The sequence below is a fragment of the Haliotis asinina genome, chromosome 12, assembly GCF_037392515.1.
Source record: "Haliotis asinina isolate JCU_RB_2024 chromosome 12, JCU_Hal_asi_v2, whole genome shotgun sequence".
In the NCBI taxonomy this organism is placed as follows: domain Eukaryota; kingdom Metazoa; phylum Mollusca; class Gastropoda; order Lepetellida; family Haliotidae; genus Haliotis; species Haliotis asinina.
In genome coordinates, this window is record NC_090291.1 from 44,321,475 (window position 1) to 44,341,418 (window position 19,944).

Here is a 19,944-nt window from a genome sequence, read left to right on the forward strand (position 1 = left end):
CAAAACTTGGGAGATATATCAATCAGAACCTGGAGTTGTGCCTTTTGCTATGTACAGGTTTTTGTGATTTCTTATTTTCTCGGTTCCATGGACACGTTTCGGACTTAGTTTCAAAATGGAGGGATGGGCTTTGTTTCCGGAGCACAACTCAAAAGCCATTTCATATCTTTCAACAGATCTTGGCAGATGTATGAGACAGTTCTTGAAATGATGACTTTTGCTGATTACAGATATATGACATTTATATTTTTCATGAATTCCATGGAAACAATTCAAACTTAGTCTAAAAAAACAATAAGTAACTGTCAGATGATTTGTCCTTTCAAACATATGGGGGCCGGGGGGAAATGCCATTTTCTGATGACTCTTGTTTGTTGTTGTATGTTGTGACATGCTCTGATGTATGATACGCTTAACACACATTTTGTTCCTGGGCGAAATGGGAAGGTGCTCAGAGTATCCATCACTGGTTTGGTTTTGATTATGACCGTGTGTTTTGCAATGTGACGTGTTAGATGACTGGCGTGTTATATTATGATAATTTACCATATGATATATTTTAATAATCAACATTGGTAGATAATGTTAATAGCTGTCAACAAATGTTCATAATTATCATGTTTCCATTCTTTCTCATTTCCAGGTAAATCTGATAATTATTCGACCTACAGCTCAGGCAATCGTGGCCTTGACCTTTGCAAATTATGCGCTCCAACCCATCTTCACAGACTGTGTTACACCTGATGCTGCTGTCCGCCTGTTGGCTGCATTGTGCATCAGTAAGTAGCCCGTGTTTATCTCTGTACAACTTCCAATTAAGTTTCTTTAAATCCGTAAGAAAATTCATGGAAGTATCTCATTTCCCCAGAAACTCATGTTTGTTCTAAGAGGAAACTAACCAGTCTCCAGAAGTGTGTTAGTGAGTTTAGTTTTACGGTGCACTCAGCAATATTCCAGCTATATGGCAGCAGCCTGTAAACAATCAAGACTGGACCAGACAGTCAAATAGTATGAGCATCAATCTGCGCAATTGGGAACTGATGATGTGTCAACCAAATCAGCAAGCCTTACCACCCAATCCCGTTAGGAGCTTCTTATGACAAGCATAGTCACTGTTTATGGCAAGCATGGGCTAATGAAGATCTTCACTGGTCATGCGTGTCGGGTTCCAGGAGACACAGATGGATGGGACCTTAGTGGTTAAAAACTTTGCTCATCACGTCAAAGGTCTGGGTTCAGTCAATAATATTTCAATCAATCACTTAGCCAACCAACCAAACACTCACTCTTTTACCCACCCACCCACTCACTCACTCACTCAATATTCTAAATGTTCTATGTAACCGATAGAATGTTTACTTGTCAAGATGAAGGTCTCGAAGCTTGAAGTGTTTGTAACTTTGTCCTGACTTTGGATGCCAGGCATTTACAGGCCGAAACTGTCCTGTGTTTATTCACTAAAGTTGAAAAATGTTATTTATACTGCTTATCCTTCATCAAACATTCTGACACTCACTCACTCACTCACTCACTCACTCACTCACTGAATGGATGACTTTCTTTTGCATTTCATTGATCCCAAATGCAAAGATGATGTCAATCATTGGATTGTCTGATCTTGAATCTGTAATCACATACTGAGTAAAAGTAGGCTGAGACTGCAGTCTTCAGATATTTAGTACAGTAACTCTAACTTATAAATAATATGAGATTCTACATGGATAAGATACCATTGTGTTTTGTAGTAACATCTGGCACACACTTTATTCCCATGTCAAGCTGACTTGTTATGATATACCATCTCATAACAGCCTGTTATGATTTACCTGCATTCATGAGATCTGTGAGTACACCCACCTCCGTGGTGTAGTGGTTAGTCTAATAGTAACAGAGTGTCCACCTAGAGAGTGGAAAGTAGCGAGTTCAATCCCCAAAGGTGCTAAGATATGGTACTTGTTGCTCCTTGCCCAGCACTTTGCATTAATGGGTTCAGGGATTGGTGGACTCGGAGTCAGTATAATGTGTCTGAGTGGGGTATTCATTCTTACATGTGGCATGGTATCTCAGTGAACTAGCACTATAAAACCAGCTTGAATCTGGGCTAGTCCAGTCAGCCATTCACATCATCATATGAGGAAAATATTCTGAAGTACGATGTTAAACCCTATTTCACCTCACGAGATCATCTTTGTCTTTATCATTCATTATCTGTGAATATTAGTATAAACTATTCATGAATTTTCAGTGTTTTTTTCAGTGTTTAATTTGGTTTGGGTATTATCTAACAAAGTGCAGTATGCAAAATGAATATACTGAGGGAAAAAAATAAGGGATCAGATGAAAGGACATGTCACTTTATTTTTTTCAAAGGCTTCATCACAAGCTTTGTATTGCATAGCTTTTGAGGAAACCTGTGAAAAATAAGTGAATGTTGCGCTTTCATGTGATCCTTTATTTTTTTCCCTCAGTATATATCCAAGTTATGTAGGATAATAGTCATCACCCTTGTATGTTTCATATGGTAGTTATGTCAGTTGTCATTGTCACAATACATTATCTGTATCACCATGGTCAAACATATCATATAGATGTTTATTATGTATTGAATAATACATCAACTGGAAACCAGCTGGCATTGTATTTATCACCTGCTGTTCATGATGTGTGTCATATTCACCTCATTGTGGGTTTGTTGCCTCCCAAGTTTGCACTTGCTTCTAATGAATGTTATGCTGAAAGAGGTGTAAAATTTAACTCACTAACCTACTGGCGAGTCTGATAATGAAATAAGTGGCAGTTAATTGATAATGACATCACATGCATCTAGGTTCTCTAGGTTCGACTTGTGCCGACATGTAGTCAGACTGGAAGTATGGTTGCTAATTGTTGCCCATGGTAACATTGTAGAATCATGACATTGTTGTTAAACTTGGTGAGAAGGATGACAGTTTATTCATGGACTTAAGGTACAATGCTTAAATGCTTATGACTCAAAAATATATTTCAGTATTATGAAAGAATCAGGATGTCTGTAATTATTTCAGTTGGACATGGAATTTGAAGCTGTCAGTAGAATAAGTAATAAATTTAACCTTTTATGATAGGTGAGAGAAATATGACATGCAAGTGTTGTATTTTGAACAATTGTTTCAGCATAAAGATACTTGTAAAGATCCGAGTTTAAATTGGCATTCAGTAAGCCATGTTTGTCATGAAAGGAAACTAACGGGATCAGGTGGTCAGACTCGTCAGACACAATTGTGTAGATTGATGGACATGATGTTGACCACTGAATTGTCTAGTCCAGTCGAGTTTGGATGATTTACAGACCGCTGCTTCATAGCTGGAATATTGCTTAGTGCGGCATTAATAACATGAACGACAAATGAAACCAGTTCAATAGAAAGAGGAGGGTTCACAGTAGGTTTTGTGCAAGTGCATGTAGAAATACAATTATAAATATGTAGTCCAAATCTCTGTGTGTGTGTGTGTGTGTGTGTGTGTGTGTGTGTGTGTGTGTGTGTGTGCGTGCGTGTGCGTGTGTGCGTGTGTGTGTGTGTGTGTGTGTGCGTGTGAAATTTTCATTATAGTCCTGAATCATTTCAAAATTTATTGTTTGTTTTATGTGCTGCTGTTTTGAGGTACTTTTAAAAATGAAATAGATCAGAATCTTTGCTTCCTAAACATACACGCAAAATACTTTTTGTGTGTTATTAATTTTTTGCACTAGTAATGCAGGTTTCTGCATTAACACAGTTTCATAGTTGTTGTTCTTGTTGACTCTCCGTTCAGGGACAAATTTGTCCCGGATTCTGTTACTAACAGGAACACAGTCAACCCTAAGTGTATTTCCAGGTGTCTCAGTGAGGAATTACATCTATGAGTAGAAGTGTAGTGTTCTTACTGACTGTTCTTCATCTAGAGCTTTACAGATCCACTGATAAGAAGGGAATCCTCACCATCACAAAGAAATGTCATATCTGTGACTTCTGTCATGTGCACTAGAGCACAAGAAATGTTATGTGGGGAAGGTATTTGACAGTTGTAAAGGACCTGATCATTGTGCCAAGATGTGCGGACATTCTGGTAACCATGGTAATAAAAGCAAGAATCATTATAACAAACCCAGAGAACACCTTAGTGTAAGTCGCAGTGACTGAGCGGGTTCTTTGTTTATTTGCCTGTATGTGCTCGTGATTAGACACCTGATGTTGAGGGTGTGGGTTCAAATCAATGGGACTCAGCTGAAAAAAGTACCAGAATTTGTATGTTAATAAGAAAGTGTGATCCAAAATCTAACACATGTAACCTAATTTAGGTTGTTGTAACCATAGTTTGTCAATTCCTTACATGTCCATTAGTTTTGTCTGGCCTAGCCTGGAACTGACTCCTATGTCTGTGTTATAAAGCAGTCACAATCAGTCAACTTTTGTCTGCTACGGTCCAGATTGGACAGTTTCCTTTGCATGTTCATCGTGAATGTTGTTTACTGTGTGAAAGGCTTAGTTGTTGATGATGGCAGTTTGGCAACAGTCCAGATTGACTGATGTCAATAATCCAGTGTAGTAATACTTTCCAGATGTAGCCTTGGTAATGTGACATAAAGGTTGGCAATAAAGAATGGCAACCAGAGATGATTGCATTACTGGCTGTCATGAATACTTGCAACAGGAAAAAGTAAAGTAATCACTTTGTTGTTAATGACACAAGTGGCTGCTATCTACCAGTGTTGGCAACTGGGTGTCTCAGTAGATGAATATCATCACCTTGTATGTTGATAACTAAAAAAAACTTCCTTGGAATTCTGGAATAGAATTGTTCCCTAGCAACCAAGGTGGTCCTTACAGTCAGTGTGTCTCCAAATGAGATTTGGTTAGAATTGGTCTTCAGCAGCCCATACTTGTCATAAGAGGTGACTAACAGAAGCTGGTGGTCACTCGCTGCATTGGTTCACACGTCATGATGTACCCATTGGGTAGAACTGTGCTCATGCTGTTGTTCACTGGATTGTCTGCTTCAGATTCGATTGTTTAGGGACCACTGCCATATAGCTGGAGAATATCTGAGTGTACCATTAAACAACACACCAATCAACCAAATGAGATATCAATGAAGTGCAAAATCTTTAACTCAGTCAGTATGGTAGACAACAATGAATACCCGGTACTCAACAATCTGCTGTTTCTCAACTATCAATTAAACAGACACTATCATGTTCATAGGCGGATCCAGGAATTTTGAGTGAGTGAGCGAGTTTAGTTTTTACTCAGCAATATTCCAGGTATATGAAGGCGGTCTGTAAGTAATCGAGTCTGGACCAGACAATCAAGTGATGAACAACATGAGCATCGATCTGCACAATTGGGAACCGATGTCATCCAAGTCAGCGAGCCTGACCATCCAATCCCTTTAGTCGCCTCTTATGACAAGCTTAGTCGTCTTTTATGGCAAGCATGGGTTGCTGAAGGCCTATTCTACCCTGCAATCTTCACAGGTCTCCTGAAGATTGGGAGCGGATGGGGCTGGGGGTGAGGGTGGGGGTGGGGGATTGTTTCAGTGCAAACCATGAACTTCAATGTGGACTACTGTCAGTATCAAAAGGGGGTGCGGTGTGTTGAAGACAGTATTCTGGAGTTTGTTGTTCCTTCCTCATTTGAGTTAGGCTATACTCTGAAATGCTGTGTGAAACTGGGATCCGTAAATTTACCCCCTTTAATGCATCTGGAGACTCAAAGACTGAGACACAGACATGACAAGAATCTGAAGATTTGTTTCATCATTGATAGGAATAATGCATGAAGGTCAAACAGTGCAACTCCATCGATGGAGAAAGGAAGGGCCATGCCTGGAATATCTTTTAATAGATGGAAGGCTTCATGGCTGACACCTGACAAGATGGTTATGGCTGACGTGGCGCATGGTATCCTTTCACAGGGTCAATCACTTGGTGTCAGAGTCCAGCGCTGCATGTAAGTGTCATGCACTAATATACAACACTGCAGCTCTCACACCTTCAGGAGATGGAAAGAGATGTGAAGGGGTAGCATAGTGGTTAGAGTAGTCACTTGTCATGCCGAAGGTTCGATTCCCCTCTTGGGTACAATGTATAAAGCCCGTTTCTAATGTCTTGACGATTATATTGCTGAAAGAAGTGTGAAGCTAAATTCGCTCATTGTCTCACTCTGACTCCAGGCACATGATCCAAGCAAACAGACAAAAACAAATTCTGATGTTTTTTGTGAAGTTGTGTCCTTACTCATATGTGTATGTGTTATCCATATGGTGAAATATAACCAGTGTAACATATATATATAGCCATGTTTTGAACCTGAGTTGGAATTGATCTTCAGCAACCCATGCTTGTCGTGAGAGGTGACTAACGGGATCCGATATTCATCGTATCACAACTGTATAGATACATTTTCATGCTGATGGTCACTGGATTGTCTGGTCCAGGCATAATCATTTACAGACCGCCACCATATAGCTGGAGTATTGCTGATTGTGACGTAAAACTAATGTGAAAATAGGTGTGCGACCAGATGCCTATATGTGGTTATTAATTCACATCACAGGGCTGACTCATGATTACCAAGCTAGCTATACATCAGATACTCTGTTGGCGCTCTTCCAGCACTTCAGTTACTTCAGAATACCGATCAGGGTGGTGTTAGATCCATCTCACTCATGAACTCATGAACTCATGAACACATTCACTCACACTTACAGCATATACACTGTGGGCTCTCTTCCAGCACCACTTCTCAGCTGTCACTGTACGATAGTATTTGAATAACTTAGTCACTCACTTACTCATACAACCACACACCACATTCTCTCCTAAAACACTTCAGCTGATGCGCTATGATAACTCACTCACTCACATACCAGTAAAATCACACCAGATTCTTTCCTCACTCACTCACCCACCCACCCACCCACTCACTCATACATCAAGTTTTCTCCTGACTGACAGACAGACAGACTTACTGACTCACTCTCTGACCTGAAACACTTCTGCTCAACTGCCACGCTATGATATATCTGGAATAACTTACATACTCTCAAACCTTGATACCTGTCAACTTACAGAAATATTTTGCTGAGGTTCTTGATTAATCAATTGTATTGTAAGGTGTGTTCAGCCCACAAAGAATACCAACAGCTGTGTTTATTGCAAACACTGAAGTTCTGAAACCAAGTCACGGGAGTTATATGTTGTGATAATATTGTTTTTATGGCTTTCGTCTTTCGGCCATGGGAGCCATGCCAATATACACTTGTCAGAGGTGTACACAAAGACTGCAATCTAGGCTACCAGTTTTCCGACTTCATTTTGTGGCAGCTGTGGTGGTTGAATGGGTTAGGTGGATGACTTTGTGTGCTGGCTCTGAGGGTGTGGGTTCAAATTCCTGATTGGACTCTACCCAACAGAAGTACAAGGTTCTGTGCTTTACTAGGAAAGTGTAATCCAAAATAAAATATATATTGCAATATGGTTTTGTAGACCTGCTGACTTTTAATGACTCATCAGGAGAAGTGTTCAGAAAAGTAAAGTATGTAGATTTTTTCAGATTTCCTTATTGGTTTCATGCCACTAGCAATTAATTCAGCTCTATGACAAAAACCTGTAAATATTTCTATCCAGACCAGAAAATCCCATGATTTTTGTGAACACTAATCCATTTGTCCAGAGTATGATAGCATGCAATCAACGGTCATTGAGTCTCGCCATCCACTCCTTGTAGTCACGTCCATCAACCAGAATGTATTTATCCTATCCTGTTTAACTTATTTTAGGATTTGTTCCAACACAAAATTATCACAGCAAGTTGTCAGAATAACACATTTTTGGGTATACAGAAAATGCAACGCATACCCTTTTAGTGTTCCCCGTAGGACTCAGAAAGGGCAGGGTAAATTCATGGAAAAGGGCACTTCATAACCTCAAAGGGCATGCTGGTGAGGATTATTTAAAAAACTACAAAATGTATAAGAAGTCAAATTGTCTTACAATTTCAATTCTAAAGTTCGTTTTTAGTCTTCTCAGTTTGGATTTTAAGATCAGAATTTGAAGAAAGCATTTCAAATCTGCAAAATGCTCATCATAGTAAACGACTGCGACAGAGGCAAAAAAGGGCAGGGAGCAAAATAAAAAGGGCAGGGTGCAAAACTCAAAGGGCAGGGCGCTGCGCCCTGCTAAATGTGCCTAGGGGGAACACTACCTTTAAAGTGACAAGTCACACCTTTAAACATCCTGACGGAACAGAAGTGTAGCCCTTTTTATTATGAAAGATAAAGCCAGTGTTTGAGAGCCAACATTTTACTCCTGAAGTGTATTTAAAATTGGTTCATGCAATACCATATAAATGGTACCATATTTTGATGCCAGAAATAGTTCAGACAGAGGGTACACTGTGAGTGTGACTGCAGTTATTTCTGTACTTCTGACTTGAATAGGAACCTCTCAGATTCATGTTATTTGTTACATTTTTGTGAAAAAATGACATTCTTTCGTGATTATTCAGTCAATAATTTCCTTCAGGAACAGTTTTCGAGATGTTTGCTTTCTTGGGCCAAGGTTTCCATCAAACAAGTCAAACAAACAAGTCAAACATTGTATTGTCTCAGCTCGTAATGATGTGGATGTGCAGGGATAACCTGCAGAGCCTGGCTCTGATTGCCCGACTATCTGTAACATTGCCATTGATTTTATTAATGCTATTCATTGGAACGGCTCATAGAAACAGAAGGAATGTCCGTTCATGTGGTACAATAGCCCTCTCATTTGAAAGTCAAGTAGTTCTCTGAGACAAAGTTTTGTACTGCGGTGTCATTGTGTGGGTGTTTGTGTTCGATATTGTATGTTTGAAGAAATGCAAGGTGGGATCTTTACGTCATTCGGTGTAACCAATAGAATGTTTACTTGTTGAGATGAAGATCTCGAAGCTTTAAGTGATAGTATACTTGTCCTGTCTTTGGGCACCAGGTTTTTACTGATTGGAACTGTCCTGTGTTTAATCACTGAAGTTGAGAAACGTTATTTATACTGCTTATCCTTCATTCCGACACTCACTCACTCAAAACTCGCTTAAAAACTCACTCATTGAAAAATTCAATAAAAAAAACATTACTTAAGTTTGTGATCTCATTTACAATAAATTAACACTTTTACTAGTTTTTGGTATGTGTTTTGTAATAGGCCTTTGAAGACAAATGTCATATCTTGAAAAGGCAATTATCAAAAACATATGTAGCTGACAGGTCAATTGATTTCAAGTCTTTCTGACAGCAAGAAGACACAAACATTAGATCTTATATTCCACTACATGAATTCAGACATCACAGAACAACAGAATCATTAATCTTTCCAACGATGTTGACCCCAGTGTCAAGATCTTAGGACACATCGATAGTCAGCAGTGATTCTTCTAAAATCATTTACACCGAGATGTTGTAGTTCTGTATCATAAGATCCATAATAATTTGGTACTGTTACAAATGTATATCAAATCTTCATATGTAAATGACCCGTGAAAGTCCGGGTTAGAATACTGGCCTTCAGTAACCCATGCTTTTCATAAGAGGCACATCGGTTCCCATTTGTGGAGATCGTTGATCATTCTGTTGATCACTAGCATGTCTGGTTCAGATTAATTATTTACAGACCGCCGACATTAGCTAGAATATTGCTAAGTGCTGCGAAAATCTAACAACACTCATATGTAAATGGCCTGATGTAATCAGTGTTGTATTTTTACAGGTATTCTGACATTTGTGAACATGGCCAGTGTGAAATCAGCCACGAGGATCCAGGACCTGTTCACAATAGCCAAGCTTCTTGCCTTGGTCATCATAACCATCGCTGGCATCGTAATGATAAGTCTAGGTAGGTACAACGATACACACATATCCTGACACCGTCATCGTCATGGTTCTGTTGTTTGGTGCCTAGTCATCATCACTGGCAACATAATGATAATAAGTGTACCTGGGTACTGCGATCCACAAACGTCCTGACGCAGTGATCATGTTGGTGTCCAGTGTATATGGAAATGAATCAGCAATTGGTCATTTGCTTGTCACACCGAAGACCCAGGTTTGATTTCCCACATTGGTGCAGTGTGTTAAGCCCATTTCTGGTGTCCCCCAGCATGATATTACTTGAATATTGCTAAAAGCAGCATGAAGCCAAACCCGCTCCCTCCCTCCCTCCCTCCCTTCCTCACTCACTCACTCACTCACTCACTCACTCACTCATGTAAATCATCTGGTTTCAACTTCCATCTCTTACCCTCGGTCTTTGTGTTCCTGATTGTAGTGTTTACAACAAATAAAGTATTGGCCAAGTCATTGAAAACACTGCACATGTACTGTTTTGTTGCAGTCTGCAAGATGGTGACTGCTGCTTAGCATGGACCAGCAGTTGAAACATGTTTTTCCCAATCCAAGTAACATTCATATATATATTCAACAAAGCCCTAAACATAGTTGTATAGGGAGTTTTAGATTTGTTGATTCTGTGAAGCATCATGCTGATGGATTCTAGCACTATACACATGATTGTGAATGTTCAAGTTGTATTTAAATCACAATATTTTGTATCGTAATGGAGAAGAACATATTTTATATATTTCAAGTTCACAATACATGTACCTGGCAGTCTGGTTCATAACTTGTACACTGAAAGCCCTGATGAACACAATGAAAGAACTTGAGACTCAGTCATTAAACCATCTCCCATTAGAGATGTGGATTAGAATTTGCCTTCAGCACCCCATGCTTGTCTGCCTCAGTGAAGATCTGGGTTGAGCTTAGCCCATGCTAATATGAGGCAACTAGCAGGATGAGTTCAAGATGCTTACTGACTTGCTTGAAGTATGTCATCATATCCTAGTGGTGTTAATACTCTGGGATAAATGTGGATTGACCTCATGGTTAAACCATTTGCTTGTCACACCGAAGACCCAGGTTTGATTTCCCACATTGGTGCAGTGTGTTAAGCCCATTTCTGGTGTCCCCCAGCATGATATTACTTGAATATTGCTAAAAGCAGCATGAAGCCAAACCCGCTCGCTCGCTCCCTCCCTCCCTCCCTTCCTCACTCACTCACTCACTCACTCACTCACTCACTCATTCACTCACTCATCATGTAAATCATCTGGTTTCAACTTCCATCTCTTACCCTCGGTCTTTGTGTTCCTGATTGTAGTATAAAGTATTGGCCAAGTCATTGAAAACACTGCACGTGTACTGTTTTGTTGCAGGTGATACAGAACACCTGAACACAGGCTTTGAGGGCTCGTCTAACAGCGTGGGAGATATATCTTTAGCTTTCTACTCTGGTCTCTTTGCTTATGCTGGATGGTAAGTTTCATTCAAGGGTTCAAGTTTTGATAGCTTTGATAGCTCTGAAGTTAAAATTTCAGCTTCAGGGCAAAAAAACACTCAAGGTTTTTACGCTTTATATGGAAATCAGAATGGGAGATCTATGAGGGCAAAGATGAAATTGTGGGGACATCGTTTATTGAAACGATATGGTAGTCAGATATGTAATGTATTTTATGTATAACAGCTTCTTTATTATATACCGATACAACGTTTAGATATAGGTTGTCATTCTTGCTTGACAAAGGTGTAAGAAATATCGCATCATGATATTGCAACCAGGCGTGTGAGTTGCACGTGTGTAATTGAAATTTCACAGTCCAAGACTGTTAATTGATTGCCAGGTTGTTCTACCAGCAAGTGACACCCCCATCCCTTATCCTCCATCCCCTTGTACAAAATAGCAAAAAGTGACAACAAATTAACGATCATTTGCTGAACAACTTATATTTTTGTCGGGAGTCCAAAATTCGGAGACAAATCATCTGAGGTTCTTTGTCGAATTCATGTGACTGTACAAAATTTGGTTTTGTTGCAATTATTAAGTTTTGTGTTAGTGAGCAGTTCATCAGTCTCAAATGAAATCAAACAGCCTGGGAAATGTTAAATCATTCCGCAGATCATGCTTGAATGTAGTCTTTCAGAATGTTGCTGTTGAAACCCATTTATGGTGTCCCCAGGGTACTGGTACAGTGCTTAAAATGGCATAAAGCCATAGCCACTCACTCACAAGGCTGCTGGGAAAACTGCTGCATGTCCTTATTCCTAAAGGATAGGCAGTTGTTGTGAGAATGGTAGCCTTACTGACAAATAATTTGTTTTTCGTCCACAGGAATTTTCTCAACTTTGTTACAGAAGAAATGATAGATCCTTTTAAGTGAGTTTGAAACATTTATTATTATTAATTATTATTTGTTTTATCGAAATACAGACCCATGGCATACTCAGTCTTCAAGTACAACTAAAGTTTATGTTATACACTGGTCAGCCTAAGATACTCTTGAACTTCCATAGTCCCCCCATTAGTCTGGAAGCCTTGTTTGACAAACCAGCTTTGGACTAAACATGTTTAGAGCAAACTCAATCAACACTTGGTTTGTTAATCTGGACATTGTGACAAGGCTATAATTGATTCCTGATTAATCAGTCTCTCTGACTTTATAGATTTACTCATTTTCACACTTGTGTGGACATTTTTTGTTACAGTAAATATATATACTCACACGCAAAAGAAACGCAAGTTTCTATCTGAACTGAAGAACCAAATTTGGACCCCTAATTTCATAATACCTTTGGTACATAGTGATGCTTGGCGATGCTTGGAACATTTTCTGTATCATTTTATAAGATCAATGTGATCACAACAAGACGAAAACGAATCGCCAAAATGCACCACTCAAATGAAGATGTGGACATGATGCACACTTCCCACGTGGAATTGAATATGCACGATTTTTCACTACCCGTAGTGGGTATAAAAACCGCCAAGAACTTTGGCATATCCTTCATTGTTCAACAATGACGCGACTAAACCAACATGAGAGGAATCAGGCTATCGGACGTTTAGACGCTGGAGAGTCTGTCCAACACATTGCTCGGCACTTTAACGTCAACATAACGACAATCTACCGTCTCCAGCATCACTATAACACAACACAGTCAACCAATGACCATCAACGAAGTGGCCGACCAAGGGTCACGACCCCTAGGCAAGATCGTCTCATGACACGGCAACACCAGCGTGATCCTTTCTTAACAGCAAGCCAAACTGCTCGGGATACTGTCGGGACACATAATCAACGCATCAACCGTGACACCGTTATCCGACAGCTGCGCGCCACCAACCTACGATGTCGCCGACCAGCACGTCGTCCAATACTCCGACCACACCATAGACAAGCACGACTTCAATGGGCACAGGGTCATCAAAATTGGTGTCAGCGTGAGTGGAGACGTGTGATCTTCTCTGATGAGAGTCGCTTTTGTGTGTCATATGCAGATGGACGGGTCAGGGTTAGGAGACGTCAACGAGAGCGTTTTGCTGACCGAAACGTGTTGGAAAGGGATGCATGGGGTGGTCCTAGTGTCATGATTTGGGCCGGAATTGGACTTAATGCTAGGCTTGGACCAATGTGCTTCCAGAATGTGGGTCAGGGTCGAGGATGCGGCATCACAGCTCAGCGTTACATTGACCAAGTCATCAGACCTCATGTTGCTCCATTTTTTGCCCGACATCGGAATCACATTTTCCAGCAAGATAATGCTCGTCCGCATGTTGCAAGACTTACCATGGCCTTTCTTCAACAGCACAACATAAACGTCATGCAATGGCCGGCCCTTAGCCCTGACCTTAACCCCATCAAGCACTTGTGGGATGAGATTCAGAGGCGTCTCCACCAAGTGCAACCAGCGCCTGCAACTGCTGATGACCTGCGTACAGCTGCACTGGAAGTGTGCAGAATGATCCCAAGGGCCTTCACAAATCGTCTGATCAACTCTATGTACAGGAGATGTGTGGCAGTGATCCATGCTAATGGTGGGCACACCAGGTATTGAATGACGTAATTCAAATGATCGAAATCGGAAAATGCAATTGCTGACACAAATTGTAAAGACCTTATTGAGTATGGATACCAATCAACTGTGTTTGCTCAAATTTCTGTACATCTGACTCCACTCGTATTTGTATACTTAACTGTTGAAAAAGAAATACAGTGATGCTACATGTCAGACTTGCGTTTCTTTTGCGTGTGAGTTTATAATGCAGGATGGACGTATACCTATGCACACAAAAACACACACGTGACACTAAATTTTTTGCACGAGTGTCACGTTGTGAATCTGTGCACTTACAAATCATCATCATCATTACAAATATATTTTTTGTGAAATTGAGCTGCAAGTACGATTAAAAGTGTTCCTTGCTTTACCATAAACTGTGCAAGCAAACACATAGGTCCACCTCCTCCAGTAATAATATTGTCGAAATCATGTTTCTACTTGAAGGGCAGTAGGGTAGCCTGGTGGATAAAGCGCTCACTCGTCCTGCCTACGCTTTGGGTTTGATTCCCCACACTGGTACAATGTGTGGGGCCCTTGCCATGAAATTGCTTGAATATTGCTACGAATGGCATAAAACCAAACTCACTCACTCACTCACCCAGTGTATCTATTTTACTCTTTTTTATAACAGTGCTGTTGAGTGGGGGTTTGTTTGCATGCTTTTCAATCTATTCATGGTTATATTTCAGAAACCTTCCACGGGCTATCTACATCTCAATTCCCCTAGTAACGGTGGTTTATGTGATGGCCAACGTGGCATACTTCGCTGTCATTTCACCGGGAGATATCTTAGTGTCTAATGCTGTTGCTGTGGTGAGTAGACTGTACAAGAATGAAACATTGTTTGTCAGTTTACTTGTTTTCTGAATATACATTGACTGGTATGTTTGTTGCTTGATTACTAGGTCAAGATAACCCATGAAGATCTGGGTTAGAATAAGTTTTCAGCAGCTCATGGTTATCGAAAGGGGCGACTAATGGGATGGGATGGAGACTTGGTAGCCTCACGTGATCATATAGCAGTTACACAGATTGATGCTGTTGATCACTAGATTGTCTGGTTGATGTTTGTCTTAGGAGGTGACTGACAGGATTGGGTTGTCAGGCTCACTGGCTGGAATATTGCTCAGTGAAGTATAAAACAACAAACAGATTGAAAAACAATATTACAGGTCAGACTTTCCAGTGATTGATTTGCGAGTATATTAGTAAAACCACCAACTAGTCTTGTCATGAAATCAATTTTTACAACCTGCATACTTTGCCAGTAGAGATCAGTTCAAACTGAGCATCTTCACAAAGTACACTTTGTGTTGGTGGAGCAAGTCACCAGCTGACTGTTGTGTGCTGAAAGAGGTGAATTGATTGGCTTGACTGTTTAAACTTTAGGCGATTCCCCAGATTTCAGTTACTGGTCTGCCACTTTGATAAATAAACTGCCCCTTACTCATCATAAGACTGTACCCAAGCACATGTTTATGCAGAAGTGGTTGTTTATGTAGAAATTGCATCTGATGGATTGAGTGTGAAAACGCAGTGATTTTCTTGCTCCTTACCATCAAACAGACCACACTGAACTTTCAGTCCTGACGTAATCCTTCTTTGTGCTGTAACTCGGACTCTGATTATTGCTGATATCAGACCAAAGTGTCAGCCGGAAAAGTCAGTTACATGTAAACATGTATTCCAGCAATATCACAGCCGAATGCAACAGAAATGGGCTTCACACATTGTATCCATAAGGGGAATCGAACCAGGTCTTCAGCGTGATGAGCAAACTCTTTAACCACAAGGCTACCCCACTGCCAAACAGGAGGAAGTGATGCCAATGTAATATGACTACCATAAAACAACGTCCCAGCTTTTGCTGAATTTCTGTTTCCACATGCTAGCATCATTGTGATGATAAAGATGATAAGCATCATTGTGATGATAAAGATGATAAGCATCATTGTGATGATAAAGATGATAAGCATCGTGTTGATAAAGATGATAAGCATCATTGTGATGATAAAGATGATAAGGATCATTGTGATGATAAAGATGATAAGCATCATTGTGATGATAAAGATGATAAGGATCATTGTGATGATAAAGATGATAAGTATCATTGTGATGATAAAGATGATAAGGATCATTGTGATGATAAAGATTATACGCATCATTGTGATGATAATGATGATAAGCATCATTGTGATGATAAAGATGATAAGGACTGATGGAAAGTAGATATCATCATCACTGTTATCAGTATTGTTATCTTTGTCTGAATTTGTCAAATCCATATGTAAATGACTCCAAGCTGATGTTAATCAAATCTTCATACATATACTGAGCAAAATAAGTTAGGGATGTTGGTATTTTTATGACTGATATTTTATCAGTATGCTAGTGAATAAGTACATAATTATTCATAATTTCAAAATTTAGAAATACAGTCGAACCCCTTTTATCTGAGCATTTTGGTTTCACTCGAAAATGATGCGGATAGCGAGATGTCCGGTTAACTGGATCAAACAAGCAAAACATGAAAATTTCAGTGAAAGCGAAAAAGAATTCATGTACGTATATCAATAAGTCAACAGTCAATAGTAATGAAAGCAAATCATCATAACATATTAGTGTACTGATAATACATGCAAGGTGGAACGCAGGTTACATTTGTCAGGTTGTCTTGGACGTAATCATGTAGCGTGTGGAGCTTCACACATGACACATACACATGCAGGTTGCACACATCTCTCTGTCCGGATAACCGGATCATTTTTCAATGGAAATCTGTAGTTTGAAAATTCGCCATCCAGGTCCGGAAACGCTGGGCACAGTTAAGCGAGTACAATTAATGAACGTAAGTTTCGTTTCACATAAAAATCGTCTGGAAGGCTGGGTTTCCGGATATGTGGGGTCCGAGTAAACGGGGTTCGACTGTATCCCTAACTATTTCTGTCCAGAATATTTGCACTGAGGGGCCATATTTACCAGGTGACCGAGTTGTGAATATTGAGATATGGTTGAAGTAAGCTGACTAAAGGACACATTTGTACTGGTCCGACGCAGCTGGTGTGTGTGGTCATGATTTACACTGAAGCATAGAACTGAGTTTGCTTTGGGTCATTCAGGTATGAGATTAGATATATGGTGCTTGGTATAAACAGATTATGATCATGCTATCGAAATGTATTAATTGTTTGAAATTATGATAGAAACTCTGTATCTTGTCGTAATGACATTATTTACTAGATGTCAGCGAGTTTATTTTTGGTGAAATGTAATCCTTGGATAAAGAGGATGGCTTCAGATGGTATAAAGTAGAACACTCATTTAGTGTGAAAATAGTTTCAGATTCAGTGTTCTTCCTTCACTGAATGGGTTTTCCAGTGTCCCATGTTTGTCGTAGCAAAAGTCATTTTAACATGCTGCTTGTTCTCTGCCTGGAATTTTCACTGAGATAATAAAACAAGTATTAGCAGCTCTGGTTCAGGTGTTTTGAGTGGGGTGTTATGGTCAATATGGACTGGTATAAACGGCCATACACAAGCACGTGCATGCTCATCGCTATGTGAGTGCAACAACATGGAGTTAACATTAAGTCTCTTCTGACCTTGCCTCACCTTGCCTCTCCTCACCCCAGCTCAACACACCCCTCATCTCGTGTCACCTCAGCAAACCACATTTCACGACACCTTGCCTCACCTCACTTCTTCTTGCCACACCTCTCGCCTTGACACACCGTGCTTCATCTTAACCCACCTCACCTCACCCTGCCTCACCTCCCCTCTCCTTGTCTCACCTAACCTCACCTCACGAATCACCTCACCTCACCTCACGAATCACCTCACCTCACCTCACCTCACCTCACCTCACCTCACCTCACCTTTTAATGCAGTCTTTTGTGTTTTCCAGACATTTGGAGATCGCCTGTTTGGTGTCATGGCCTGGATAATGCCAGTGTTTGTGGCACTTTCCACATTTGGAGGTGTGAATGGACTGCTCTTCACTTCCGGAAGGTAGGAAAGCATCGCTTAACCTTTGAACCGTGGTGAGTGAATGCTTGAGTGAGTTGCAATTTGTGTTGCATGAGTGAACAGGGAACCACATACATAGGCTGAGGTTACCTTGTGGTTACTATGGTAACTGCTCAACAAACATAAGTAAATAGCAAACACAGAATTTAAGAATACCAGATTTTCAGCAATTGTAACACTGTAGTCTCATGGTGGTCAAATAGACACTGGTCTGCTATCTACTGGCCAGTAAAAGTCCAGTCGGGCTGGTAAGTTTCCATAGTTGTTGATCTGACTGGCTTGGTATTTTCATGGGGTCATTTTGTAAATAAGTCCAGGGATGGCAATTTTCTATGGATTTAAATGTAGATCAGTCGATCTTGAGATTCATCTAATCCTAGGCAAAAATATTTAAAGGGGGTAAGGTACCACTTGTCAACACCAAGTTGCCACATCAGTTATAAAATCGGTAAACAAAGCTGTACTTCCACTTTCCTAACTGCTTTGTAAGCTAACACGCGATGGGACCACTTTGGTCAACAATATGGTGAAAAGTTTGACCCGTGATCAAGGACCGTCAGTCAGTGATATTGATGAAGAAGTGAGGAATATATTCAGGTGGAAATGACTTCAAGGAAATTTTGGACAAATTAAGAACTTTATAAAGCAGGGACGACAGTTTTTCCACAAATCCATGGAAATCTGCAGATTTCAATGCAAATCAATTGACCCTGGACCTTGGACCCTACCACAGAACCCCAGCTGATTTTCCACGGAAATCACTTTCACCTGTTGCCATCCCTGATATATCACTCTCTCCAACTTGTTATGTTATGACACACTTTTAAATCATGCAAGATTATGGCCTGATAAACGTTCATTATATTAACAGCTTATTGATGAAACCCAGGTCTACATTCAAATTTCGGGCTAGTGAATTATTTTGCGAGCCAGTCACTTTTAGACATAGCTAGCCGGACTCGCTAGCAAAGTTTGGAAACTATTTCACACACTGATGGTAGAAGTTAAATAGTCTGGTCTGTGATACTTAATGATCTGCTGCTGCGTGTAACCCAGTGCACTTGATATTCTGTGTGTATTCATCGGTGATATAGCTGACAAATCCATGATTGTACATGAGCAAACCTTCCACTCCTATTTCATTACTTTTAGCACATTTAGATCTGCTGGGAGCATATTGGGATTTTTTAACTTACTTCAGCAGGTCCTGTTTTCTAGAGTTCACATTTTGTGATTCAAGCCTTGCAGTGTTGTTTTTAGACTGTTGCTGGTTGAAACCATTTTCAATTAAACCTTGTAATAAAACTGAAATATTGCTGAAGGGTAGTTTAATTTTGTTCTCTATTCAGTCTTTTACATTGTCTCGAACAGATGTTCAGGTTATTTTATATTTTTGTTTTTCAGAATGTTTTTTGTTGGGGCTCGTGAGGGGCATTTACCAGACTTCCTAGCTATGATCAACGTGAATCATTTCACTCCTCTACCTGCAATGTTTTTTACGGTAATTATCAAGCACATCATTTTTGTCTTTCCAAATATAACTGGAAATTATGTGTTATTAGTAGGTTTGACAGTGGATACAAACAGGCCTTCTGATGTGTGAGTCAGACACAGGTGGCACAGTTGACTGGGGTGCCACATTTTGCTGAGCAGAGTCAGGTCTGGGTTTGAATCTCGTATGTCTAATTAGGTTTCTTGGTTTGTCAGGACCATGTCTCAAGGTGATACACAACTGAGTCCTGCATCTCTTAGTCAACCCATGTCTAACTGACAAGCTTGGATACCACTGGAATACTGTTGTAACTGGCATTAAACCAACCCCACTCAGTATTTGTGGGTGCTGGTGGGGTAGCCTTTGTCACGCCGAAGGCCCAAATTCCCCACATAGGTATTATGTGTGAAACCATTTCTGGTGGTCACTGCTGTGATATTGCTGGAATATTGTTAAAAGCAGCGCATAATAATGATA

At 40.1% G+C, this 19,944-nt stretch overlaps 1 protein-coding gene across 1 annotated transcript in view; it reads left to right on the forward strand.

The window, feature by feature from the left end:
• The window catches only part of LOC137258939 (Y+L amino acid transporter 2-like), a 46,629-nt gene that overhangs the window by 15,516 nt on the left and 11,169 nt on the right, over positions 1-19,944 (forward strand). The window contains exons 3-9 of the mRNA XM_067796637.1: positions 644-779; positions 9,764-9,889; positions 11,268-11,367; positions 12,221-12,265; positions 14,640-14,763; positions 17,854-17,957; positions 19,380-19,476. Coding sequence (XP_067652738.1) covers positions 644-779; positions 9,764-9,889; positions 11,268-11,367; positions 12,221-12,265; positions 14,640-14,763; positions 17,854-17,957; positions 19,380-19,476 — 732 coding nt within the window. The remainder of the gene's footprint in view (positions 1-643; positions 780-9,763; positions 9,890-11,267; positions 11,368-12,220; positions 12,266-14,639; positions 14,764-17,853; positions 17,958-19,379; positions 19,477-19,944) is intronic.